Genomic DNA, 26630 nt, shown 5'->3' with positions numbered 1-26630 from the left:
ATATGTTTCCAAAGGGGGATAGGCAGAAACTTTTTGCAGGTAGGAAGAAAATTCCAGACTGAGGAAACAGCATGTTCTAGTAGAGTATGGTGGGACTCGGCATAATACAACTAGGGGAATTTATACTGTAATCAGAGCAAAGTCGTGAAAATGACATGGAAGTTCAGAATAAAGTCCATTTTCTAATCAGACAGCCACTGCTTGACTTTTGTCCCAGACTAAACTATGAAAGGATTTGAACACAGCAAGTGCTAGAAGGGGGCCCACTTAGAAGCAGAAAATCAACAACAGCATGTGGATGGAATGAAGAATTAGAAAGAGAGAACACGTCAGAAATCAAGTAAGCAGTGAAGGAAAAAGCAATCTGAGATATCAAATATCAGACTCCAAGCTGCCCCTCGAAGCTCCCTGGACTGCGAGTTTCCCACTGTGCTGCTGGAAGTATATCTCATTCAATACTGTGGGCCTTCCCTGTGGTCACCTCTCTCCAGACAGCTCTCTTGTCCTCCTCCCCTTCTGGAAGGTGGCTTCCAGGTAGCCTCTGCAGACTCCAGTAGTGAGGGACTTTGTCAAGTGACTTCTCCCAAGTGCCGCCCAGCCAGGCCTGGCCCATGTTGCTGAGCCCGGTGGTCATCTCACCTTCCTTACATAACTCAAACACCTAACGCACATTAACTAGTCTAAAACTGTCAAAAACTTTACTAAAAAATACTTCTTATTTATTTGCAAGCAGAGAGAGAGAGAAAGAGATAAGGGAATGGATGCATCTGGCCCTCTTGCCCCTGCAAACAAATTTCAGACACATGCTTGTGCCTCTCTGTGCTTCTGGCTTTTAGATGGGTCCTGGGAAACTGGACTCTGGTGATCAGATTCTGTAAGCAGGTGACTTTGACCGCTAAGCCACCTCTCTAGCCTGTTAAAAGCATTTTGCAAGGAGTCTAATCTTTGCTTTTGATGGCCTGCTTTAGACCAGTGGAGAGTTTAAGGAGGCAACTGCAGGAGAAGGTTCAGCTGATGCTGCTCTTACAGTGACTGCTGCTTGTTGACGAGAAGGCAGCCTAACTAGTAGGAGCCACCCCCGGAGGTCCAATGACAGGATGGCAACCATCCGTTATGGAATAAGCAACACGCTTGTTACTCATGCAGAGCTTCAAGGCTCAGCAATCAAACCCAATCAGATCATGAAAATCCCCCAGCTTCATGAGATCTCTGTGTGCCCTACAGGTACAATTTGTTTCCCGGAGGAACAATAGATAATTGTGCTAACAACGAGCGTCAAGTGCTGGCATGAGAAAGAGATGGGAAGGCTTGAGTTAGCCAATGACAAACATGGTTAGAACATGGTGTTTATACTGGTATTTCTCGATGAAGTAGTACTAATTTTGTTCATTGCTCTCACATCTAAACAAACAGGATAAGCTTAGTATAATAAATCAGAGATGGAGCTGGAGAGATGGCTGAGTGGTTAAAGGTGCTTGCTTGCAAAGCCTGATCGCCAGGATTCATTTGCCCAGTACCCCACTAAAGCCAGATGAACAATACTGCATGTGTCTGGCATGTTTTAAGCAGCAAGAGACCCTAGTGCTTCTCTCTCTCTATCTCTCTCTCCTTGCAAATGAATAAAAAAATATTTTAAAATAGAGATTATTGGGAAAGTTGTATAATTTTCCTTATTCACTGGACAAAAGTATGATAGGGTTTTTTCTTCATCCTTTTCATATTCCTTTCATATCTTTTTACTTTTTTTTATATCTACGTCCACTCAACCCAGGACTCTGATTTTTTTTTTTTTTTTTTTTTGGTTTTTTGAGGTGGGGTCTCACTCTGGTCCAGGCTGATCCGGAATTAACTATGTAGTCTCAGGGTGGCCTCAAAGTCTCAGCAATCCTCCTACCTCTGCCTCCTGAGTGCTGGGATTAAAGGCGTGCGCCACCATGCCCAGCTGACTGTGATTCTTTTGAAAGAATCACATTGATTTTCATGTCATTGCCGTGTTTGTATTTCCTTATGGCAAGTGTCATATTGTGTTAGAACATGCTGTTCTTATTACCAGTGTATTGTTGATCGCATGTATTATAGTTAACTGCTAGCTTCCATTAGCAGTGAGGAAGCTTCTAGAATGCAGAAGGCAGCCATATTCCTTTTGAGATTCTCACTGCATTGTCTTCATTTTAGATAGAGAGTACCAGCACACAAGGATTGCTTTGCTCTTTTGAATTACGATATAAGCTACTCCCACCGCTTTTCTTGGAAGTAGACACAATACAACACAAATATACATTTTAAGCCAGATATTAGAAAAGATGTCAGTACCTTTTGCCACTAGACTATTTTTTTTTTTGCTCTCTTTCTCTAGTAGAAGATAATTTACCATGCTACTTTTATGAGAATTTTAGAAAAATACTAAACATTTTTAGTATAGGTTTATTTCCTCATCAAGATGAACTACACATTGACTGTATCTTTCCATAATTAAAAACTACAGCCTAACATAGTGCTGCATGCCTTTAATCCTAGCATTGGATAGGCTGGAATAGGAAAATTGTTGGGAGTTCAAGGCCAGTCTGGGGCTACAGAGTGAGTTCCAAGTCAGCCTGTGCTAGAATGAGATCATGCCTCAAAAGAAAAAACAAAAAAAATTTTTTTTTTTTTGTTAAAGATACTCTATGATATTAAGATTCTTTCAACAAAACACTGTAACTCTTATGTGTGAAGCAGTATCATGAGGGCTGGGGAAAATGGTGAATTTGAAGCTTAAAGAGTAGTGAGAAAGAGGTGATTTGCCATGATTCTATCAGCTCTAATTTGCTTCTAATTCTTAGAAGAATCGACTTAAGGAATGGTGGTGAATGTGATCCTTTGAAGGATGGTAGAAGGAACATGATTCTATCTTCCTTTAACACTCTTCCACAGGAGGACAAGGTTTAAGCTGTCTGGTGAAATGAACTCATAAGAAGACTTTTTCCGATACTTTTTCAAAAATTTGTCTTTTAAGCTATTGAATTTTTCCTACCTATTCCCTGAATAGGTTTTGCATATTGCATTTTTCTCCCAGACCAAGTCATTTTAGTTTCTTTTGTCCTCTTTCTGAGTTTTATGCTGTAACATCCTAACATGTGGATGTGTGATTCTTCTGACACTTAACAATTTTCTCTCTTCCTTTTCTCAAGGTAGAGTTTCACTGTAGTTCAGGCTGACCTGGAACTCACTCTGTAGCCCAGGCTCACCTTGAACTCCTAAGTGCTGGAATTAAAGGCATGGGCCACCACAGCTGGCCTTCTCCTTCCAATTTTTCATCTGGCTCTAAGTTTTAGAAACTTGGAAAAGTATTTATTAAGTGAACAATTCAACATTTCTGAGCACTGTCAAATACTTGCTAAGCATCGTCCAATTCCAGAAAGGTTAGAATAGTGGCAATTTGTTTCCTTCATCTTTTCTGAATGAAAATTAAAATTTTAGGGCTGGAGAGATGGCCTAGCAATTGGGATCCTTGCCTGCAAAGCCTAAGGACTGGGGATCAATTCTCCAGTACCCAGTAAAGCCAGATACACAAGGTGGCACATGTGTCTGGAGTTTGTTTGCATTGGCTAGAAACCCTGGCATGCACATTCTCTCCCTCTTTCTCTCTCTCTCTCATAAATAAATAAAATATTTTAAAATTAAGATAATAAGTCTTAATTTTTTGAAGCAGAATCTTACTCTAGCCCAGGCTGACCTAGAACTCATTCTGTAGCCTAGGCTAGCCTTGAACTCACTGCAATCCTCCTACCTCACTATCCTAAGTGTTAGGATTTAAGATGTGTGCTACCTGGCATGAGGTGTTTAAAATATAAATCATATATGCATATTTTAAGAAGAAACCAACTTTCAAAATTCAAAAAGACAGAAAAGTCATATTTTGGAAAATAATTGTTCTGAGCCTTTGAATAAGATTTGATCAATCTAACCTATTTATTATTTTGTAATCTTTGCCTTTTTATGTGTTCATCATAAGTATATTGAAATAATAAGTTAGGTTAGTTAATGTGTTTTCTTTTATTTATTTATTTATTTTTGTTTTTTTTTTGAGGTCAGGTGTTGCTGTAGCCCAGGCTGACCTGGAACTCACTATGTAGTCTCAGGGTGGCCTCGAACTCTCGGCAATCCTCCTGCCTCTGCCTCCAACTGCTGGGATTAAAGGTATGCACTACCATGCCCAGCTTAATTAATGTGTTTTGATAGCAGAATCTAACAAAGAGAAAATGAGACTATGACAACTATTCTAGGATTTTTATTTTATTTATTTATTTGTTTTGAGAGGGGGGAGAAGAGAGAGAGAGAAGGAGGAAGAGGCAGATAAGACAGAATGGGTGACCCAGGGCCTCAGCCACTGCGAACAAACTCCTGACAAATGTGCCACTTTACACATCTGGCGTATGTGAGTACTGAAGAATCAAACCTGGGAGCTTAGGCTTTGCTGGCAAATGCCTTAATCACTGCACCATCTCCCTGGCCCTATCCTAAGATTTTTAAATTTTTTTTCTTCTTTCAGCTGTAATTCCCACTAAGGACCAAATTATACAAAGTTATATTGTTTTATGATAACATATACAGATCTCATTCATGCTTACAATATTCAGTCGGCTAGAATAAACCTGTCACTTTTAATAATATGCTCAATATTTCAGCATCACCAATTATTTCCAGCTAGTACCACTCACTTTGTTAGAGACGTCAAATCAAGGGTGTAATAGGGAAAAGGGTAATTCTGAACACATTCCAAGAGAATCTAAAGGACATATGATACAATACTCAACTAAGATACACTTGCAAACAAAAGCTATGAGGAAGGATGGAAAACCGGAATTACTCTCCCTAAATTGACATGTCATGCTTACGTGCAATATGCAGAGAAAACCTGCATGATATTAACTCACATTTGAAACATCACCTTGGGCTGGAGAGATAGCTTAGTGGTTAAGCGCTTGCCTGTGAAGCCAAAGGACCCCGGTTCAAGGCTCGATTCCCCAGGACCCACGTTAGCCAGATGCACAAGGGGTCACACGTGTCTGGAGTTAGTTTGCAGTGTCTGGAGGCCCTGGCACGTCCATTCTCTCTCTCTCTGCCTCTTTCTCTCTCTATCTGTTGCTCTCAAATAAATAAATAAAAATGAACAAAAATCAAAAAAAAAATAAAATAAAACAACATCTTGTCTCAGATCATTGTTTCTCTTACAATATTATTCAAATGCAATTTCAAAAAATTTTCAAGTATGCTGAAGAATGTGATTCTGGGGAAAAAAAGCAGTAAATTATAATTCGATCCACACCCTGTATGTGGTAAAAGGTAGATTATCCTAAATATTATGTGATCTGGACATAGATGTATTCTTCATTTCCTTCCTGTGACTCACTTCGACATCATGTATAACCTTGGCTCCTTTTTCTCTTTCTTCATTTGAGATGATTGTCAATAGCTCCAGGGGCAGAAAAGTCAAAGAAACCAATAATCTCTAAAAGGTCAGTCTTAGTCATAAAAGGAGTGACATCTGGGGGCAAGGTATAATTTATGAGGCATCAGAAAGGTCCCTGCTCTCCAAATCTATCTTCTTGATAATTCTAAAATTTATTCCACAAGATATGTCATTTTATTTGGCTTAGGGATAGGGCCAAATGTATGAGTTCTCAGAAGACATGACACTTTGACTTAAATGTACAGCAGTGTTTATTGTCAAAGCTATTCCAGTAAGATTAGTTTTGCAGTATAAACCCAGTGACGACAGGGAGCCAAGTCCGAAGGTCCCGAGTCACTACATGAACAGAACTGGTGGGAGGATTTCTCACGTTCAAGCCTCATCCAAGTCAGGTAGACTTGGGTTCAAGGAACTTAGTCTCTCTGAATTCCCAGATGTGCACAAAACAAAAGCACAGGGCTGGAAAGATGGCTTAGCGGTTAAGGCGTCTGCCTGCAAAGTCAAAGGATCCCAGTTCCACTCTTCAGGACCCGCGTAAGCCACATGCACAAACACACACATCTGGGGTTCGTTTGTAGTGGCTGGAGGCCCTGGCATGCCCATTCTCCCTCTTTCTCTCTCTCAAATAAATAAATAAAATATATTAAGACAAAAGCATCTAACTTAATCAGGTCCAAGACTTTTGTTAGGTGTGGGGCAGAGGGCAGTGTCAGCACCCCATACTGTGAGTAGACAAGGGCCTTAGGGAGGGGTGAAGCTAACTGCCGAAATTACATTTACTTCTGAGAAATATGGTAGACACCCCATGTGTGCATAGCTACATACCCGGCAAAACCATGAAGGAAAGTCAGTCACACTTGAAGTCCTTTAAGACTACCTCCTGCCTGAACGTTCTCTGGTCCAGTGATAATTTCTTCAACTCATTTCTCACCTAGCAATGCCCTTGGTCACAGTGACACCCTGCAGCTGTCCCAGGGAGGGATGGAATGCCTTTTTGTTTCCTCATGGAAAACTTCGGAAGCTTTTCATCTCACGGCAATTCAATTCAATAAAACCTACATCTCCTTGGCACATAGGAAGAGCATCTCCAGCAAAACACTTTGGACTTGGATTCAGAGATTTTCTTCTTTATAAAAAATACTTTTATTGATTTAATTGCAAGCAGAGAGAAAAAGCCTCATAAAGCTTTTAATAAAATAAATAAATTCTAAATTGTGGCTAAGATACAGTGCAAAAAAATCCTCAAACAGCATGCATCCTGAGAATATTAGGAAAAGGGGGGATAATCTACTGTAAGATGTCAGTGCATGTGTAATTGAGGTGACAGGAACTGCCTATCAGAAAGAGCCCATAGGGAGATTCAGCTGTGACGTGTACCAGGTCAGTTAGGTGAAGAAGCAAGAGGCAGCCATTATAGGAAAATATTGAGGTTATATTATGGGGACTATAAGCTTCTGAAAAAGACTTACATTTAAGTCATATATAAAATGCCATTAAAATGATAAATGTGAGTGGGGCATGGTGGCACATGCCTTTAATCCCAGCATTTAGGAGGCAGAAGTAGGAGGATTGCTGTGAGTTCAAGGCCACCCTGAGACTCCATAGTGAATTCCTGGTCAGCCTGGGCTAGAGTGAGATACTACCTTGAAAAAAAATTAAAAAATGATAAATGTACATGAACATATATATCTATATCTATATCTATATCTATATATAGATAGATAGATAGATAGATAGATAGATAGATAGATAGATGGTATAAAGCTAATATATTTATACATATATAAGTTATATGCATAAATAACTAATATATATATGTTTTCATATGTATATATAGTAATATATATGTATATACATGTATACATATATTTGTTTATATAAGTCTACACCATATACTTAGTGCATTTTACACATATGTATGTAAAATATACTAAGCAGATAAGTTTTTCCAATACATTTCCATAGGCCTAAACTACATGGACAGACACATTAGTTAAAATTTTGTTGTTTTTTCATAGGCAAAATATTTTATAACCAACCTGGACATCTGTCATGGGGAATGGCAGCTGCGTCGATTCTTGCTTGGTTACACACCTGCAACCTGGATGCAAGTGACACGTCTTGATGATTCACACGCACAGCAGAAGGGAACCTTGACAGCACAATGACTTCCAGCTACAGAAGCCTATAAATAAAGAAAAGTCAAACCTTTCAGAGCCTTCCATGCAAGTAATCCACGCAAGAAATCAACCTGTAAAATTGGAGAAACTTGCTCTACATAGACACCATGAGTGCAAAGATCAATATCAATTGTTTGTTTGTTTCTTTCTTTTTTGCTTTTTTGAGGTAGGGTCTCACTCTAGCTCAGTCTGACCTGGAATTCACTATGGAGTCTCAGGGTGGCCTCAAACTCACAGCGATCCTCCTACCTCTGCCTCCCAAGTGCTGGGATTAAAGGCATGCAACATCACACCTGGCTGTTTTTCTTTTTTTAAAAAAAATTCATTTATTTATTTTATGAGAAAGAGAAAGAGACAGACAGATAGGGAGAAAGGAAAATGGGCACGCCAGGGCCTCCAGCCACTGCATACGAACTCCAGACACATGTGCCCCCTTGTGCATCTGGCTTACGTGGTTCCTGGGGAGTTGAACCCGGGTCCTAAGGCTTCACAGGCAAATGCCATAACCGCTAAGCCATTCCCCCAGTCCCCCTGTTTTTCTTTTGTGTGTGTGTGTAGTATATGTGGCATGGAGTAGTGGGCCCACAACATGCACTTGTATGTGCAGAAGCGTGTGCCCTGTTTTCGTGTTTCCTTGAGATGAAGTCTCTCATTGATTGAACCCAGAACTGTCATGTGAGGTCAAACTAGTCAAATAGCTAATTCTCCAGTCTCCCCCCCCCCCCCCCACACACACACAGGGTTGAGGTCATGGGTGTGACCATGCCCAGTTTTTGTTTTCTAACCTCGGTGCTAGTTTTAAACTCAGACCACCTTAAGCCCTCATGATTGCATGGCAAGCACTTTTTTTTAAAAAAATTATTTATTTATTTGAGAGCGACAGACACAGAGAGAAAGACAGATAGAGGGAGAGAGAGAGAATGGGCGCGCCAGGGCCTCCAGCCTCTGCAAACGAACTCCAGACGCGTGCGCCCCCTTGTGCATCTGGCTAACGTGGGACCTGGGGAACCGAGCCTCGAACCGGGGTCCTTAGGCTTCACAGGCAAGCGCTTAACCGCTAAGCCATCTCTCCAGCCCATGGCAAGCACTTTTATCCCCCCGCCCAAAAAAGATATTTTGAAGTTTCATGGTGCCTAGAATATTTTTTCTTGCAGGTCAATGCTTTTGTTGTTGTTGTTGTTTGAGGTAGGGACTCTCTCTAGCCCAGGCTGACCTGGAATTCACTATGGAGTCCCAGAGTAGCCTCAAATTCATGGCAATCCTACCTCTGCCTCCCGAGTGCTGGGATTAAAGGTGTGCGCCACCACACTGGCTCATGTCAGTGCTTTTTGAAGCACACTATGATGGGATTATTTAGTTAATAGCGATCAATTATTTTCAAGTTTTCCCATGCCGGCTAGGACAGAACTGCTGAAGCCTTCACGCACATATAGATCACCTGAGGATCTGATTAAAAATGCTGCTCTCCAGATACCCTGTGTCGGGGTGACGCATACAGACACTGAGGACACTCAGAACACACCAAAGCAGAAATCCAGAAGCTGCTGAGAGCTCGACACGAATGTAGAATTAAAGCACACCCACCACGACTCAGGGAAGTTTGCAGATGAGGGGGCAGACAGACAGGGTGAAGGAGACAGACCTGAGGATACTCAACACTTACCAAAGCAGGAATCTAGAGGCTCCTCGGAGCTCATCCCCTCAAGCAGACTTAAAACTCACCTTCCACGGCTCAGGGAATTTTGTGGAAGAGGGGGCTGAACGATTTTGGGATGTCATGCCCAGAGGCATCCCCTCCCCCCCCCACCCATCTCTCATTGTTGCTCTCACAAGGGCAAACCCACAACCCCGTGGGGAGTGCCAGCAAGCCCACTGAGGAGGGGCAGAACCGGGACAGGGAAGAGGGACATGATGTCCATAATGAAAAAAAAAATAAGTTAATTTTTTAAAAGAGAGGGCAGAAAGATCATAAGAGCCACAGGGTGGGAAGGAGTACCCAGAGACATCGCCCTTCCCACAGTACCAGGCTGCTGCCCTCACAACTCATAACCCACCTGGTGAATACCAGCTATGCCCCACTGAGGACGGCCCTCAGTGGAGTGGGGGCGGGAGGAAGGAAGTGATGGCACCAACATACCATGTGTCCATTCAAAGTGTCCACTTAATGTAAAAGAAAAACGTAGTGCTGGGCGTGGCGGCGCGTGCCTGTCATCCCAGCAGTCAGGAAGCAGAGATGGGAGGGTCGCTGTGAGTTCGAGGCCACTCTGAGACTACACAGTGAATTCCAGATCAGCCTGGACTGGAGTGAAACCCTATCTTGAAAAACAAAAAAGAAAAAAGAAAAAGAAAAAAGAAAAATTCTGCTCTCTGGTAGGTTTCGGATGAGGCTGCATTTCTAGCAAGGTTTCAGGTTATGTTGATTGTAGGTGGACCCCTCACTGTGGGCCCAAGCACTAGAATTATCTAGAATTACCTGAGCATAGGTGGCCTCTTTCCACCCCTTCTCACACATAGTGTCAAAGGCTAGAGGCAGAGCCAGCACAGGAGCTTTTTGGAAGCATCTAAAATCCAGCAAAGAGTTAGTGAAAATAAACTCCCATTCACTTAAAACTACTTCTTACGTGCTTCAATAAGCCAGGCACTGTTCTAACTAACGCCTTATAGGAATTGATGAGCAAATGGATGTAGACTTTGTTCTTATGTCTGTTGTGTGGAAATAATGCAGAGAAATAGGCCCTCGCACAGATTGGACCCTCAAAATTGGTAGCTTTTTGGGTTTTTTTTTTTTTTTCCCCCAGTGGATTTACAGATAACTCCTAAGTCTCGCAGACTCCACCGCCTTCACAGCGACCCTCACTTACATAGACATCACTGCATGACAGTCTAAACACATTTAATCCTCCCAGCCACTCACAGCACAGGGTGTTCTCTCGTTCTGCAAGGAGGCTCGCAGAAAAGGCTAAGGAATCCCCCAGGGCCACAGAGCCCATGAGCAACAGAGCTGGGGTCTAAACTCTCCCCCTTAATGCCCAGGAGCGGCGACACTAAAAAGAGTCCAGAACGTTTCACCTGAACGCCCTGGAAAGCGAGCTGCAGGATGCGCGCGAGCTAGATCGCTTCTGCCCTCTGCTGGAATCCCAAAGGAGGTAACAGTAGGCGTCGCTTTCTGAGCTCAGGCAAACGTATGCCTCCCCCACAAGAACACATGCATGTAAAAAATAAATAATAATAATTTTAAAAAAGCCAGGGGCTGGAGAGATGGCTTAGCGGTTAAGCACTTGCCTGTGAAGCCTAAGGACACCGGTTCGAGGCTCGGTTCCCCAGGTCCCACGTTAGCCAGATGCACAAGGGGGCGCACGCGTCTGGAGCTCGTTTTCAGCGGCTGGAGGCCCTGGCGCGCCCATTCTCTTATCTATCTGCCTCTTTCTCTCTCTGTCTGTCACTCTCAAATAAATAAAATAAACAAAAAAAATTTTTTTTAAAGATTATTTAAAAAAAATAGTGCACTTTTAATCCAAGCATTCGGGAGGCTGAGGTTGGAGGATCTCCGTGAGTTCGAGGCTAGCTTAAGACTACATAGTGCATTCCTGCTCAGTCTGGGCTAGATAGAGAAAAAGAAAATAAATTAATAAAACAAAAGGGGTAATCAGGCGTGGAGGCACATGTCTTTACTCCCAGCGTTTGGGAGGCAGAGGTAGGAGGATGGCCATGAGTTTGAGGCCACCCTGAGACCTCAAAGTAAATTCCAGGACAGCCTGGGCTAGAGGGAGACCCTACCTTGAAAAAACAAAAGAAAAATAAATAAATAAATGGGGCAGGGGTGAGGCGACGGCTCATTGTACACTGCTCACAGCTCAAGCTGGAGAGCCTGAGCTCACCCCTCAGTCCCCGTAGCCTGTAGTCCAACACACTGACGCTGACGGTGAGCGGGGGATAGAGACAGGGAATTTCCCAAAAGCTCGTGGCAAGTTCAAAGAAGGGCAGAGTGAGAATCTACGGTGAGAAACCCTGCCTCAAATGAGGAAGACCTGCCCTCTGACCTCCATTTGTGCACCACGACACGCACACGCTTGCACTCGCAGACACGCGCATACACAAATACATTTTTAAAATGCAAACTTGGGCTGGACGTGGTGGTGTACACCAAACTAATCCCAGCACTAGGGAGGCAGAGGCAGGAGGATTGCCGTGACTTCTAGGCCACCCTGAGACTACACAGTGCATTGCAGGTCAGCCTGGGCTAAGGCAAGACCCTCCCTCAGGAAAATAAAATGCAAACTTATGCAAAGGGTAGAAGAGCCTGGGATCAACACGTAAGAATCTGAAGTAAGGTTCTAAACAGCAGGCAGCGCCTAGATTCCTCACATCAATGTTCTGCAGCACGATGTATCAGTTATGAAACCAGGAAAGGCTTCTGTGACACTTGTGTCTATAATCTGAGACTAGGACTGCTTACCACAAACACAAATGAGTATATGAAATTTAAAACTGTGTCGTTGACATGGAAGTGCCAACAAGAATCTCAAAGTCACTGCTGCAAGGGTTGGGGTTGAAGCTCTGTCTCCTGGGGTGACCTGGACAGCTGGGTTTGTTGAAATCTCTTGGTTGTCAGTTTGTTATTTCAAGTAGTGTATATTAAGTCTTTTCTGACATACCTGAAAATTTAAAAAAAAATAAGAAATCCAAATATGGGCTGGAGAGATGGCTTAGCGTTAAGGCACTTGCCTGTGAAGCCAAAGGAGTCAGGTTTGATTCTCCAGGACCCACGTAAGCCAGATGCACATGTGTCTGGAGTTTGTTTGCAGTGGCTAAAAACCCTAGCATGCACATTTTCTCTCTCTATTTGCCTCTATCTCTCAAATAAATAATAAAACAATTTTAAAAATCAAAACAGTGTGTCATTGAAATGCTAAAAAATAAGAAAAAGAATAAGTAAAATACTCATTATAGTATTTCTTATTTATTTATGAGAGAGAAGAAGCTGGGTGTGGTGAAGCACACCTTTAATCCCAGCCCTTGGGAGGATCACCAAGAGTTCCAGGCTGCCCTGAGACTACATAGTGAATTCCAGGTCAGCCTGAGCTAGAGTGATACTCTACCTCGGAAAACCATAAAAGAGAGAGAGAGGAGAGAAGAAAATGGGCACACCAGGGCCTCCAGCTACTGCAAACAAACTCCAGATGCATGTGCCATCTGGCTTACATGGGTTCTGAGGAATCAAACCTGGGTTCTTAGGCTTTGCAGGCAAGTGCCTTAACTGCTAAGCCATCTTTCCAGCCCTCATCATAGTAGTTTTATTTAATTCAGGATTATTCAGCACACAATTATTTCAATGTGTAATCAAGATAAAAAATATTGGCTAAGCCAGGCGTGGTGGTACATGCCTTTAATGCCAGCCCTCAGGAGACAGAAGTAGGAGGATTGCTGTGAGTTCAAGGCCAGCCTGAGACTGCACAGTGAATTCCAGGTCAGTCTGGGCCAGAGTGAGACTCTACCTTGAAAAACAAAAATAAATAAATAAATAGATAAATAAATAAAACTGTTGAAAAGAATGACTTAAGTACTTCATATCTGAGACCAGTAGGTAAATGGTTTATATAACCTTACCCTAACAACACTACATATGGGCTTCATTTTCTAAGCTGGTAACATAAGTTAAATAGAAAAGCATCAATGTTTTTCATCTTTTTAAACATTAAAACTTCATGTGAATCAATATACTCAAAAGGACGGTGTTGGGCTGGAGAGATGGCTTAGCGGTTAAGCGCTTGCCTGTGAAGCCTAAAGACCCCGGTTCGAGGCTTGGTTCCCCAGGTCCCACGTTAGCCAGCTGCACAAGGGGGCGCACGCGTCTGGAGTTCGTTTGCAGAGGCTGGAGGCTCTGGCGCGCCCATTCTCTCTCTCCCTTTATCTGTCTTTCTGTCTGTCACTCTCAAATAAAAAAAAAAAAAAAAAAAAGGACGGTGTTTAAAGAGCACCATCTTGTGGTGATGTTTCACAGTACAGAGGCAGAATTTGGGAAGATCGACCACCCATACAGCTAGGGCAGGCTTCCAAGAAGCCGCTTTAGAAAAGAATACTCAGGAATGGAAAAGAGGTGCTGAAGAGACAACTCAGAGGCTAAGCACTTGCCTACGAAACCTAATGACCTGCGTTTGGTTCCCCAGTATTCGTGTGAAGACAGATGAACAAAGTGGTGCGTGCGTTTGGAGTTTGTTTCTGGCAGGTAAGATGTCCTGGTGAACCCATTCTCTCTTTCTCTCTGTACTTACAAATGAATAAATAGTTTCTATGTATTCAACAACAAAAAAGCCTAGCCAAAAGTCTGTGGTTCAGAGTTATAGGCCCTAGGGAGGGAGCCAAATACTGCTGTTTTTCTAAATGAACAAGCTGTCAAAATGCCATTTAAATACATATGTTTATACCTAATGATTAGCCTTGGTTTCTTCCTTCCTTCCTTCCTTCTTTCCTTCCCTCTCTCTATCTCTCTTCAGCTGTCACAAGCCCCTTGATTTTAGGAATCCTTGGCTGACTCCCTAGCAAGGGACAAAAGGATAAATATGTACATCAGAATTGCATCGCAACCATAATGGAATCTAATTGTCTGTAGAAAATTGGATGCCATTACTTTTGATTTTTTTTTTTTTTTACTGACAACTTCCATAATTATAGACAATAAACCCAATTATTCCCTCCCCTACTTTCCCCTTCAAAAATCCACTCTCCATCATATCCCCTCCCCTCCGCCCTCTGTCTTTTCAAGGTAGAGTCTCATTCTAGTCCAGGCTGACCTGGAATTCACTATATAGTCTCAGGGTGGCCTTGAACTCAGTGATCCTACCTCTGCCTCCTGAGTGCTGTGATTAAAGGTGTGCGCCACCATGCCCAGACTCTCTTTTGTTTTGATGTCATCATCTTTTCCTCCTATTATGAAGGTCTTATGAAGGTAGTGATAGGCACTGCAAGGTCATGGACATCCAGACCATTTGTGTCTGAAGACTGCACTGTAAGGAGCCCTGCCCTTCCTTTGACTCTTATATTCTCTCCGCCACCTCTTCTGCAATGGACTCTGAGCCTTGGAAGGTGGGGTAGAAATGTTTCAGTGCTGAGCACTCCTATGTCACCTCTCAGCACCACGGTGCCTTCTGGGTCATCCCAGAGGTTATTGCCATCTGAGAAGAGAAGCTTCTCTAACCAAAAGTGAGAGTAGCATTAATATATGGGTATGAACATTAAGAAAAGTGCTTACTGGGCAGTTTGGTGAGCATCATATGTTTTTAGCCAAACAAGAGCAAGCATTACACCTCTAGGGTTCATGACCTCCCCTATCATAGGTTTTTAGTACCAGACAATGTATTTCCTCCTGTGGAAATACAGGTCTGTGACTAATATACATGTCTGGTACTCCCGTACAATTAGAGAATGGTTGGTTTCCCCCATAAGAGGCATACCACTGTTGCACCTGTTGGCTCATTTGGCCTGGCTAGTAAACAAGGCTTGCAGTGTCCACTGTTGTTTACCTCCACTGATGGCTTCTCTCATAGGGCTGCATGCAGCATAGCTTTTTCCCAGCTTGCTGTCAGCTGGTCTACAGGGAGGAGGTTTTCAGCCCAGCTCCAGCTTGATTTCTTAGTTACCTTGGAGCCAAAGCATGTGGAGCCTTCAGCACTGGGGTCTTACCATCTGTTTCAGGTGGGAAACCAAGAGCCTTGGCAATGGCCTATGTTTTAGGACCATCAAGGACCTCCCTGCACAGCAAGTCTCTGGAAGGTACCTCACCCCTTGCACTGAAAATTTTCTACTTAAGAGTTATGGCTTCTGGGTGTGCTGTCATCCAAAAAAGTAGGTTTCCATATAACTTATTCATAACATCTTGAATTTTGATTAACTCTAACCCTTCCCCCACCCTTCTTTTACTCATCCTCTCCCCATGACCTGACTTAAGCCACTTCACCCCCAGTAATCTGCTCATCTACTTAGAGATATGGAACACCATCTCCTTAAGTCCACCCCTCTCCTCCCTCCCTTCTAGCCCCTTACTGGCCTCCAATTCTTTCCAGATCTATCCATTTCCCTGCAGATTTCATTTTTCTTTACCACTGAGTAAACTGAGTAGAACTCCATTTGTATAAATGGACCACATCATTATCCACTCACCAGTACAGTGACATCTAGGCTGGTTCCATTTCCTAGCTCTTGTGAATACAGCAGCAATAAACATGGTTGGGCAAGTTATCTCTAAGGTAGTAAGAGTCCTTAGGATATATGCCCAGGAGTGGTATAGCTGAGTGATGTGGCAAATCTACAAGAGCCAAATAAGCAAAAGGCAGTGCATGTGTCTGGAGTTGTTTGCAGTGGCTATAGGTCCTGGCACACCCATTCTATCTCCTCCACTGTCAAATAAACAAAGTAAAAGGGAGGAGGATCGCCTTGAGTTCTCAGCCAGACTAAGACTACATACATAGTGAATTCCTGATCAGCCTGGGCTTTGGTGTTTGAAATAGGTTGTCTAGCCTTGGCTACTGTTTGGGGCAGGGGAGACAAGGGAGGATGACAGGATGAATGGCCAAATTATACACATTTATGAAACCCACTATCTTTAAAAGTACTTTATTTGACAGAGAAAGAGGGAGGGAGAGAATAGGCACACCAGGGCCTCCAGCCACTGCAGACAAACTCCAGAAGCATGCGCCCCCTTGTCATCTGGCTAACGTGGGTCCTGGGAAATTGAACCTGGGTGGTCCTTTGGCTTTGCAGGTAAATGCCTTAACTGCTAAGCCATCCCTCCAGCCCCGAAAATAAGGGAACATTAAGCCTAGAACATATTTGTTGTGCTCACATTTGAGAAATAACCACAAAACTGTTGTTTTGAACTACGTGTACTCAAAAGACCTCCATCAAATAAGAAGGTGCTCCTAGACGCTATTAACAAAATCGCAAAGCTTAAGGGCTTAGACTGTAAACTTTTTTTTTTTTTTCTCGTTTCTCGAGGTAGGGCCTCACTATAGCCCAGGCTGACATGGAATTCACTTGGTAGTCTTAGGGTAGCCTTGGACTCATGGTGATCCTCTTAACTCTGCCTCCCTAGTGCTGGGATAAAGGCTTGTGCCACCATGCCCAGCAAGGTTTAGACTATCATTTACAGAAATCCAAGGGAGTTTGCCTCAGATGGGTTTATAAGTGTACTTTATCTAATGGTCATTGCCCCACCTGAATCCCAACCTTTTATTTTTCTCTCACTTGACATTGAATTAAATCAACTGACTTTAAGTTGAGTGTGGTGCCAAATGCCTTTGATCCCAGCACTTAGGAGGCTGTGGTATGAGTATGAAGCCAGCCTGGGGATAGAGAGACCTTGAAAACAAAAAAGAACATTCAAGTTTGGCATTAAGAAGACCTGTCTTAGACCTCTGTATTTCATACTTTTAAATTTTTCTAGTTTCTTTTATTTATTTGAGAGTGAGAAAAAGGCAGAGAGGGAGAGAATGGGCACGCCAGGGCCTCTATCCACTGCAAATGAACTCCAGATGCATGCATCTGGCTTATGTGGGTCCTGGAGAATTGCTTTGGCTGTGCAGGCAAGTGTCTTAACCGCTAAGCCATCACTCCAGCCCCAATTTTTCTAGTTTCTATTGATGGGTGAGTTAATGTATTTTCAGCATTTCTTGAAGTCTAATTTGCTTATTGTAAAGGGCTAAAATTATAAAAACAAATGACATACAGCTTTATCAAACTTGTAACAATTTTATTCATAACAAAATTTATTTACATGCATATATTTTCTTTGGCACATAAAAATAGAGAAATATTTACATGTATAAAAATATTAAAACAGACTTCAGAAAATAAGGAAGACAGCAAGATCTTACAAAGGATAGTTTTTAGGGTAACATTGAAAAAAAAGGTTCAAGTAAGGTGACAGAGAAGACAAATACATTTAAATTAACAGACTTAAAGTTGATATCACATAAAATTTGGTAAAGCCTGCATCGAATGCTAAGATGGTCCATGGCAATTGTGTTCACACCTTCAGCTAAAATTACATGGTCTTCTTTTCCATAAAATCCAATTAATTTTATTTTACCCTCTTTTCTCCTGAAGTAGTTAAGTAGCTAGGTTTCCTTTTCTCATAAGGTATTTGAGTAGTTTTGAATTTACACTGAGAATTTTGGATTTTTAAACATCAAACCGCAAGTTATTTAAAGAGGTTGTACCCTCTGGTTCACTTGGGGGGAAAGAACCCCCAATGCTACATAAAAATCAATAACCATAATACAGTCATTTTTAAGTTAAAACTCAACATTTCCTAACTAGCCTTCATGATCCTCCAGGAGTAATTTAGTACATGGTCACAATCTTTGTAAATTCTTTTTGCTTCTTCTAGTTCCCGGCAAGGGGCCCGCTTTACAACTGGCTTTTAGGAGCTTGCCGTTCGCACAGTCTTTGGTGCTGTGATAGGCACAGAGACACCGTGTACAGTAATCAAACCCACAGCCTTCCCGTTTGCAGACGGCACGATGTAAATAGCTATCATACTTTGCAGGTGAATTACAGCGAATACAGGATTTGAGGCTCTCATTGTTTTTCAATGTCTTGGCAACCTATGGGGGGCAAAAACGCATACATACATTTTAGTAAAGAGTGAAACATGAAGGACTGGAGAGACGGCTCAGTGGTTTAAAAGGTACCTGCTTGCAAAGCCTGATGGCCCAGGTAAAATTCTCTAGTGCCTATTATAAAGCCAGGTGCACAAAGGGGCACCCCAGTACACATTCAAGTAAATAACTTTTTTAAGTGAAATATGACAAACCCGCTGTACAATGACGAGGAAGCAAATGGCTGCTCTTCCCTTTTATCCTGATGGTCTCCCAAGTGCTGGCATTACTGGTAAAGACCAGAGTCCATTGGGATTTATTTATGTAGTGACCTTCCATTGTTCCCATGCATGCTATTAAGTTGGCAATACTATCCACCTGAGTAAAGTCTTTAGCTGCTGAGCCATCTCTCCAGCCCAGATATCTTGAGTAGGGGATAAATTAGATATTTAGAGCCAACCTGTATTTTTGCCTTCCCTTTTTTTCTTGATAGAACTTAAAGGCAGGAGTGGGATAAAGACCAATGGCCTAGTATTTCTTAGTTCACAACCCTTTAACAATAAATGTCCATGTTTCCAACGACTTATTCAATAGTTACCTCAAAGAATTCATTGTGCCGACTGTGAGTAGAATTTTTCGGATCCCTCTGATTGGATGACTTGGCCAGAGCATCTTTTCTGGGGGGAGCCCAGGCTGTTGACTTCTGGACAGAAGCTAATGCAGTTCTGATCATAGCATACTCTCTGGTTGAAGCATGCAGTGAAATCTTACTGCTTTCCTGATTTTAAAAGGTTGACAGGAGTTAAGATGCTTTCTTCTCAATGTTAACTCAGTAACCAGAAATTTGATCGTATTTGTAATTTCAAGGACCAAACAGGAATAGGGACACTTAATCACATCTGATTTATCTGTAGATACATTAAACCTACATAAACATCTACTGGCTGGCTCACTGATATCCTGTGTGAATGCCAGAAATCTGTATTATGATACTCAAAATAAAAATTAATAATACTAGCTACATTAGTGTTCATTCCTCTTACTGACAGTAGATGGCAGCAACCACAATCAAGTGAGGAGTGTTAAGACTGCCTGGAATTTGTGAACCACTGCCTCAGCCTCCCAAGTGCTGAGATAACAGGTATGTTCCACCATGCCCGGCTTTGAAAGAGATTATAAAACCTTCTAGAGTAGATTTTCCATCATTACCAATAATGAACTTGAACATACAAAATTATTTAAAGATACATATATACCTTATACAGTAGGAATATTCAATGTTAACAACTTAAGTAAACTTACAAACACTCTTCTTTGTATGGCTTTACTATACAGCTGGAAGGCGCTCTTATCATCTTCTAGAATCTTCTTCCAGACTCTGCTCACTTTAGACAAACTAGAAACAGAGCAACACAAGAGGCCATGATGAACACAGCACAGGGAGAGGGGCCAGCAGTGCACATGTATATCCACGGTGCTTCCCTAACCCAGTTAACCATGAAAACCGCACAGCCAACTGAGGGTTTCCTGAAGTGAGCCAGCATCTAGATCCATTCCAATGCGGCTATGTTCAGACTACTGCCAGAGTAAAATACACCAGGCATCTTTTTCTTTTCATTCTGTTTTCGGAGACAGAGTCTCACTAGCCCAGGCCAACCTGGAGCTCACGCTGTAGCCCCAGGGTGGCATTAAACTCAGAGACCCTGATCCTGGGAGTGCTGGGGTCCAAGGTGTGCCCTACCACGCTTGGAACTTTTCTTTTGTAAAGAGCCAAAAAAAAAAGAACCTACTGAGAATTGAGCCCACAGCCTGTACAATTTTAATTCTTACAGGTACCTCATCCTAACCGATTTTCTTATGTGAAAAGGGAAGGAGAAGGGGAAAATATAAGATTTTACTTTAGGCGTGAAAAAGTCGTAATTAACATCTGTTAGACCTGCAGACTGCAACCAGGTTGCTTTTGTAATTAATCCCCAAAGACATAACTTAAGAATCAGAAACTTCAGAAAAGCTGCCAATTGAAGTTAAAAATGACTAGACTAAATAAATGCAGGCTTTCATAAATGTTCTTCCATTTCCACGACACACAAAGTAGTAAAATACCAGCAACCAAACAAACACCATTCCAATTCAGCAGTGACAAGACTACCTTTTATATTATATTGGTCACCGCATAGGCTAGTAGCCCTGAGAGCTTGACAAAAATGTGCCAATATTCATATATCCACGAGCTGCGCTTACTTGATTAAGTCCATATCACTGAGCCGCGTCAAAATATTTGCTAAGAGATGCCTGAACCCTCTTCGAAAGAGCTCGCTAAGGATGTCCAGATGTTCAAGGCCCATCTTCCTGCCAATTAGGTTCTGGAGTCTAAAATTTCCACTGGACATCACTTCCTTCAGCATTTCCCGATCTACTTTAGGATTTCTCTTGGCATTCTTTTTTAACGTAGAACAAACCACCTTCTCAAAATGAAGAGCCGGTAGCAAGTGTTTGTTGGGATACTGGGGAGTACTCTGTGGCCGCGGCAGGCAAGACCGCGGGCAGCTTCGGAAACCCTCGTCCGGGACGGGGCTGCCTGCTTCGTGGTCACTGAGGCCACTCTGGAGCGTAAACGAGGCATAGCCACTGTCCTCGTGCAGTCTGCTGACCTCCAGTTCGCTTTCATTCAAACCACCAGGAGTTTGCTGCACACACTGATTTTCCTTGTTACTCAAAGAGTGGCTTTGGGTCTCAAGTTCTACCATGGGAGGGCTCAGGATTGGAGATCCGAGGCACCTCTCGTGACATTTAAAGCAATCCTTACATGCACCTTCTGAACACGCCGGGGAATGAGAGTCTTGCCTCCCACTGTCCTCAGATTTGGCCACTTTCAGTTCGGTACGAACAGGATTACAGTTAAAATCACACTTCATTTTAACAGAAAGAATAGAGTGTTCTTCTTTACAACCTACAAAAGAAACACAAAAATTCACTTCATAATCATAAAAATACTGCTTGCTGCAGAATTGCTCTGGGAGCTGGAGAGGTGCAAAGGTGCTCACTCGCTTGCAAAGCCCAGGTTCCATTCCCCAGTACCCACATAAAGCCAGACGCAAAAGTGGTGTATGCAATTCTCTCATTGAAGCCTTCTTACTGGGTGTGGTGGCGCACACCTTTAATCCCAGCACTTGGGAAGCTTCAGGTAGGAGGATATAGTTTCAGGTCAGCCTGGGGCTATAGTGAAACCCTGCCTCCAAAAACCCAAAAGCCTTCTTTCAGTCCTTAGGTACAATGAGTTTTCCTATATTTCCTTTATATGCTATTCTTTGTTGAGACTATAGTGTTTTGTTTTTTGCTTTCACACAGGGTAACTCCTAATACACTGTCCATGTATAGCTTAGTTTTTTGAGACTTCTTATACCCCACCAAACCCTGCTTCATACCATTACCAATTCTGGGGATGCTGAGAAGATGGTTCAGTGGTGAGGTAAAAGGCACCCGCATATTTATAAAGCTTACTGGCCTGGACTCCATTCCTCAGTACCAACGTAAGGCCAGATGCACACAAAATGGCTCAGTCCATTGGCAGCAGTCCTGGCACTCCCAAAGTTGTAGTTATGTGCTCCCCCACACGTAAATAACGGAAGAATATCGCGGGGCGTAGTGGTGCACGCCTTTAATCCCAGCACTCGGGAAGCAGTTATAGGAGGAATGCTGTGAGTTCGAGGCCACCCTGAGACTACATAGTGAATTCCAGGTCAGCCTGGGCTAGAGTGAGACTCTAGCGTGAAAAACCAAATAAATAAATAAAAATGTCTAACACAGTGAAGATGCCATATAGCTCAGTGGGTTAAAGGTGCTTGCTCCCAAAGCCGGATGGCTTGGGTTGGCTCCAGGTTCAATTCCACAGCACCCATGTTAAAAACCAACTGCACTAAGTGGTACATGTGTTGGGAGTTCGAGTTCATTCGCAGCTGCAGTGATAAGAGGCCCTGGTACGCCCATTTCATTCTCTCACCTCATAAATAAAATTAATCCCAGCACTCTGCAGGTAGAGGTGGGAGGCAGAGGTGGAAGATTACTTGAGTCTGAGGACAGCCTGAGAATGCATAGTAAATTCCAGGTCAGCCTGGGCTAGACTTATCTCCAAAAACCAATAAACAAACAAACTTAAAATAACAAAATCCCTATTGTACCAACATGCCTCCCCACCCACTTCTGACAGGGACTGAACCCAGGGCCTGTCACTGAATAGCACAGCTCTTCTACAACCAGCACCTGCAATGAACACTTCACATTAATTACTATGGTGTGTATGTCACAACCAATGGAACAATACTGTCTTATCATTAAACTCCTTATTTGACTTGGTCCTCAAGTTTCTACCTTTCCTTCATTTGTTCCATGGCCCTACAATCCATTTGGTTGTCATTTTTATAGGCCCTCTTTGGCCATGTCAATTCTTTTTTTTTTTAATTATTTATTTGCAAGAGGAAAGAGAAAGAGAGACAGAATATGAATGTGTATATCAGGGCCTCCAGATGCATGTGTCACTTTGTGTATCTGCCTCCACATGGGTACTGGGCAACGGAACTTGGATCCTTAAGTCTTTGAAGGCAAGTGCCTTAACCACTAAGCCCTCTCTCTTGCCCTGTGTCAATTCTTGACTTCTCTTAGAGAATATCCCTCAACTAGGATTGGTCTAATGTTTTTCTCATCCTCTTCTTGGGGCAGAGGTGAAGAGGGATGGTCCTTTATCCCATCAAGGCCAGATGTTTCTAATCGAGCTCTCATTTACAACCTTGACTCGGGTCACAGGCTAACCAAGGGCAGGTCAGGTCTCTCCACTGAAGTTAATACTCACTCTGGTCCGTTTTCCATACCGCCCTCTAGAGAAGAAAATCATGTTACAGTTTACACTTCAAAGTGGTAAAAAGTTTTCTTCCAACTCTTCTGAATATTTGCAAAGTAATTTGGGTAGGAAACGATGGTTTATTCTCACCCCATTCATTCATTAACATCAGTAAAAATGTGTGGTCTTGCTCAAACTGTTCTAGCTTTTACTATCAGGAGCTCTCAGTGGGCTCAGGTGTTCTTTTGACATACTTGGAAAGATATGTGCAATATACTGCTTTGTGAACATGTTTTACTTTTTCACACTATAGGATGTCCCTGCTTGTCTTTATTAAAGAATGGTATTAGAGCTGGGTGTGGTGGCGCACTCCTTTAATCCCAGCACTCAGGAGGCAGAGGTAGGAGGATCACCATGAGTTCAAGGCCACCCTGAGACTACAGTGAATTCCAGAACAGCCTGAGCTGATCTGGAGTGAAAGCCTACCTCGAAAAACCAAACAAACAGAAGAATGGACAATGGTATTAGAAGACAATAAAAAACCAGGTGTGGAGCCGGGCGTGGTGGCGCACGCCCTTAATCCCTGCACTTGGGAGGCAGAGGTAGGAGGATCACCATGAGTTGGAGGCCATCCTGAGACTCCATAGTGAATTCCAGGTCAGCCTGGCCTAGAGAGAGACCCTACCTCAGAAAAACAGGTGTGGTGCCACATGCCTAAAATCCCAGCACTCAGAGGAAGAGGTAGGAGAAACACCATGAGTTTGAGGCCATCCTGAGACTGCATAGTGAATTCCAGGTCAGCTAGAGTGAGACCCTACTTCAAAAAAATACACCTGATTCCATAGCTTCTTGAATTATTAAATGTGGGCCAAGTGTCCAGTTTTATTATTTTGTTGGAAGGCAGGGACTCACAAGCTCAGCTCACTCTAGTCCAGGCTGGCCTTGAATTCAGTGATTTGGGGGCTGGAGAGTTGGCTCAGCAGTTAAGGCACTTGCTGCAAAGTCTAATGACCCAGGTTTGAGTTCCCAGTACCCATGTAAAACCAGATGCACAAAGTGGTATGCCTATTCTCTCCTTCTCATTCTGCTTGCAAATAAATAAAAATATTCTAAAAAAATAAGTTCCATTTTGGTAACTGGGGAACAGCAATAGTGATAATGCTTAAGGCCTCAGCTTCCCATCCATAAAATGGGAACGGGGTAAGAAAATGAAACAGGCCTAAAAGCACACGAGTCCTGACCACATGGATCTGATCAATAGTACCTATTTTTTATCACATTATTCACAACAAACATGCCAAAAGCCCTGCTCTTTTTTCACATTGTAAACCATAAACACTTAAAAACAGCAAAATGCACTCTATACAAAAGTATGTATTTAAGGGTCTAATGCAAAAGTTCAAATGAAAACCCTACTCAGTCTTTTGACCAGCCTTGCTAATTTGGAAAAGTGTGTTGTTAGTCCTTTAAAATTTTTTCCCTTAAAATGGAGCTACTGAAACTCAATTATTGCATTATGTAGAACTTAAAACCAATTCTCAATTCATCATAAAAAATCTATGATAGTAAATATGACATTAACTCTTTGACCTTTATTTTAAGGTGCAAACACTGACCTATTACTCCAGATTGCACAGTAAAGTGAGCTCTTAACAACTCAGTCAGCTAAGTTTCCTGGTCTTCCATGCCTATGGATAAAGACCATGTGGCCAAGGTTAGGGTAGGCATGGTCATTCCTCCACATAATAAGAAAGGTCAAAGACATAATACTCAAACAAAAATTCTATAAAAGCTTACTTTTAAAAAAATATTTGGGTGTAAGGTAAGAACTCATTTCCTCAAGCCTGTAGTAGCCAGGGTGGGGATGGGGATTTGGAGGCAACAAATAACTTCTGTTGAGTAAGGTAAAATCAAGTTTTAATTTTTTTTTTCAATCATGAAGCCATCAAGCTTCAGAATCTGAAGCCAACTTATGAATCAGGATCTTCCACAAAGATACTCAACCTGCTAAAAGTTAAGTTAGTCTCTTCCCCGCCAGACTTGATTCCTTTTCTAAAGGAGACATTACCAAGCAATAATACATAAATGCCTTGCCCTCCCTAGATTTTGGCCATTTGTGAAGTAAGGTAACAAAGCTAAATAAAAAGTTCAAGGGTCTTCCAAGCTTTGAAATACATGGCCACCTAGTTGATTCAAGAGTTCAGAGAAATTACAAGTAACTCTACAGTCCTCCCATCAGCTAAATGCCACAGCAAATTCGTGGATTTATATTAATGAGTTTTTTTTTCAACCCCTCCCTTGCCGACTCCTAAGTCTTAGAGAAGAGGTAGAAATGAGCAAAAGATAAAAAAAAAGAGAAAATTTTACGTTTTTGTCTGGATGTCTCAATTAAGCTGGGTCAGATGGACAGAGGAGCGTCAGCATTTGTCGGGAGCAGACAGGGAACCCCTGGAAATGCTGCGGGGTTGGAGGGAAGCTGCCTCTGGGCAGGGTGCACGAGGAGGCAAGGCGGGAGATAACCGCGATCTCGATTTCCCGCGCCCGCCAGCAAAGACGCCAAGAGAAAAGCTGGGGCAAAGGGACTGTGGATGCAAGGGTTGCCAGGATGATGTGATAAAAGGGGGTGCAGAGAGTGTGTGTGTGGAGGGTGAGGCACCTGGCAGAGGTGGGGAAAAGGGGTCTGGTAGCTAGCAGCCCTGTCAGAGCCTGCGGCTCGGGTGGGGGAGGGGAAGGGGCATTTGGCGCCCATTCAAGCGGGGTGGGGGCAGGTAGCACTTCCAGAAGAGAACCTTCCCCGGCCTGCAACTCCCCTCCCCGGAGTGGAAGGTGCCCACGATGGGCTCGAGCGGTGGTGGGGCCGTGAATCCCCGCCACTCCCAACAATCGGCTGCAAACCTGCTCCCTTCTTCACGAACCCGCAGATGGTTCGCTCGGGAATCCGACCCAGGAACCGTGTGCCCGTGGTTCCCCGGACGGTCATGCAAGCGTGTCCCAGCAGATGTCGGGTCGGGATCCGCAGGAACCTCCAGTCCTCAAAGTGCACCCCCGCTCCCCTCCGCACACACACCCGCCCCGAACCCCTCACTCACAGTCGCGCAGGCGTGGGTGCTCGGAGGTTGTCAGCGGGCAGGAGCTGCAGGAGCTGCACAAGCAGGACGGTGGCCGGGAGACGCCGCTGCGGGCGGGTCGGCTCATGCCCGGGGGACGTGAGGTCCACCACCGCAAGGACAGGTACGGCGGCGGCGGCGGCGGCGGTGGCGGCGGAAATTACCAGCCGCTCCTCACGGACCCTCGGCTCTTAAAAGGCGCCAGCTGGTACTTTTAAAATCTTTGAATTTGGTGCCCGATTCAGAACGGCCCAATGGGGCGTGAGGTTTGTACGCGCGCACCAATAGGAAGGCAGCGGCGGAAGGCACGCCCTGCCCTGCCCAATCGGAGGCCGCCGGGGGCGGGGCCTGGGCGTGACGCTCTGGTCCACTCCATCGGGCCGACTCCGGTCCGCGCTGAGGACGCCTAGAGGTACGCGGGAGGGCCTACCACGCATGCGTGCGCCCGCCACGCCGTCCTCC

General features: G+C 43.4%; 1 protein-coding gene across 2 annotated transcripts; it reads right to left on the bottom strand.

The window, feature by feature from the left end:
• Positions 1-17356: 17356 nt before the first annotated feature.
• Positions 17357-26310, bottom strand: Fbxo5 (F-box protein 5). 2 transcript variants are annotated; one of them, XM_045159797.1, is made up of 5 exons: positions 26151-26310; positions 20469-21177; positions 19530-19623; positions 18826-19005; positions 17357-18233 (listed from the first exon to the last, which is right to left on the bottom strand). In XM_045159797.1, exons 1-5 carry the CDS (start codon positions 26254-26256, stop codon positions 17982-17984), a joined length of 1341 nt encoding a protein of 446 aa, XP_045015732.1. In that variant the 5' UTR covers positions 26257-26310; the 3' UTR covers positions 17357-17981. The 2 variants fall into 2 exon arrangements, with proteins under 2 accessions (XP_045015732.1, XP_045015733.1); XM_045159798.1 differs by lacking the exon at positions 26151-26310 and adding an exon at positions 25957-26046.
• Positions 26311-26630: the final 320 nt, after the last annotated feature.

This window comes from Jaculus jaculus, chromosome 9, assembly GCF_020740685.1.
Source record: "Jaculus jaculus isolate mJacJac1 chromosome 9, mJacJac1.mat.Y.cur, whole genome shotgun sequence".
In the NCBI taxonomy this organism is placed as follows: Eukaryota; Metazoa; Chordata; class Mammalia; order Rodentia; family Dipodidae; genus Jaculus; species Jaculus jaculus.
Note: the sequence above shows the minus strand (reverse complement) of the source record. Positions and strands in the feature narration are given on the sequence as shown.

Coding starts and splice junctions, on each gene's coding strand:
- Fbxo5 (XM_045159797.1), bottom strand. CDS start 26,256: ATGAGCCGACCCGCCCGCAGCGGCGTCTCCCGGCCACCGTCCTGCTTG. Junction 19,624..20,468: donor AGTGATATGGACTTAATCAA/GTAAGCGCAGCT, acceptor CTCTGTTTCTAG/TTTGTCTAAAGTGAGCAGAG. Junction 18,234..18,825: donor GGCACAATGAATTCTTTGAG/GTAACTATTGAA, acceptor TGCCCCCCATAG/GTTGCCAAGACATTGAAAAA.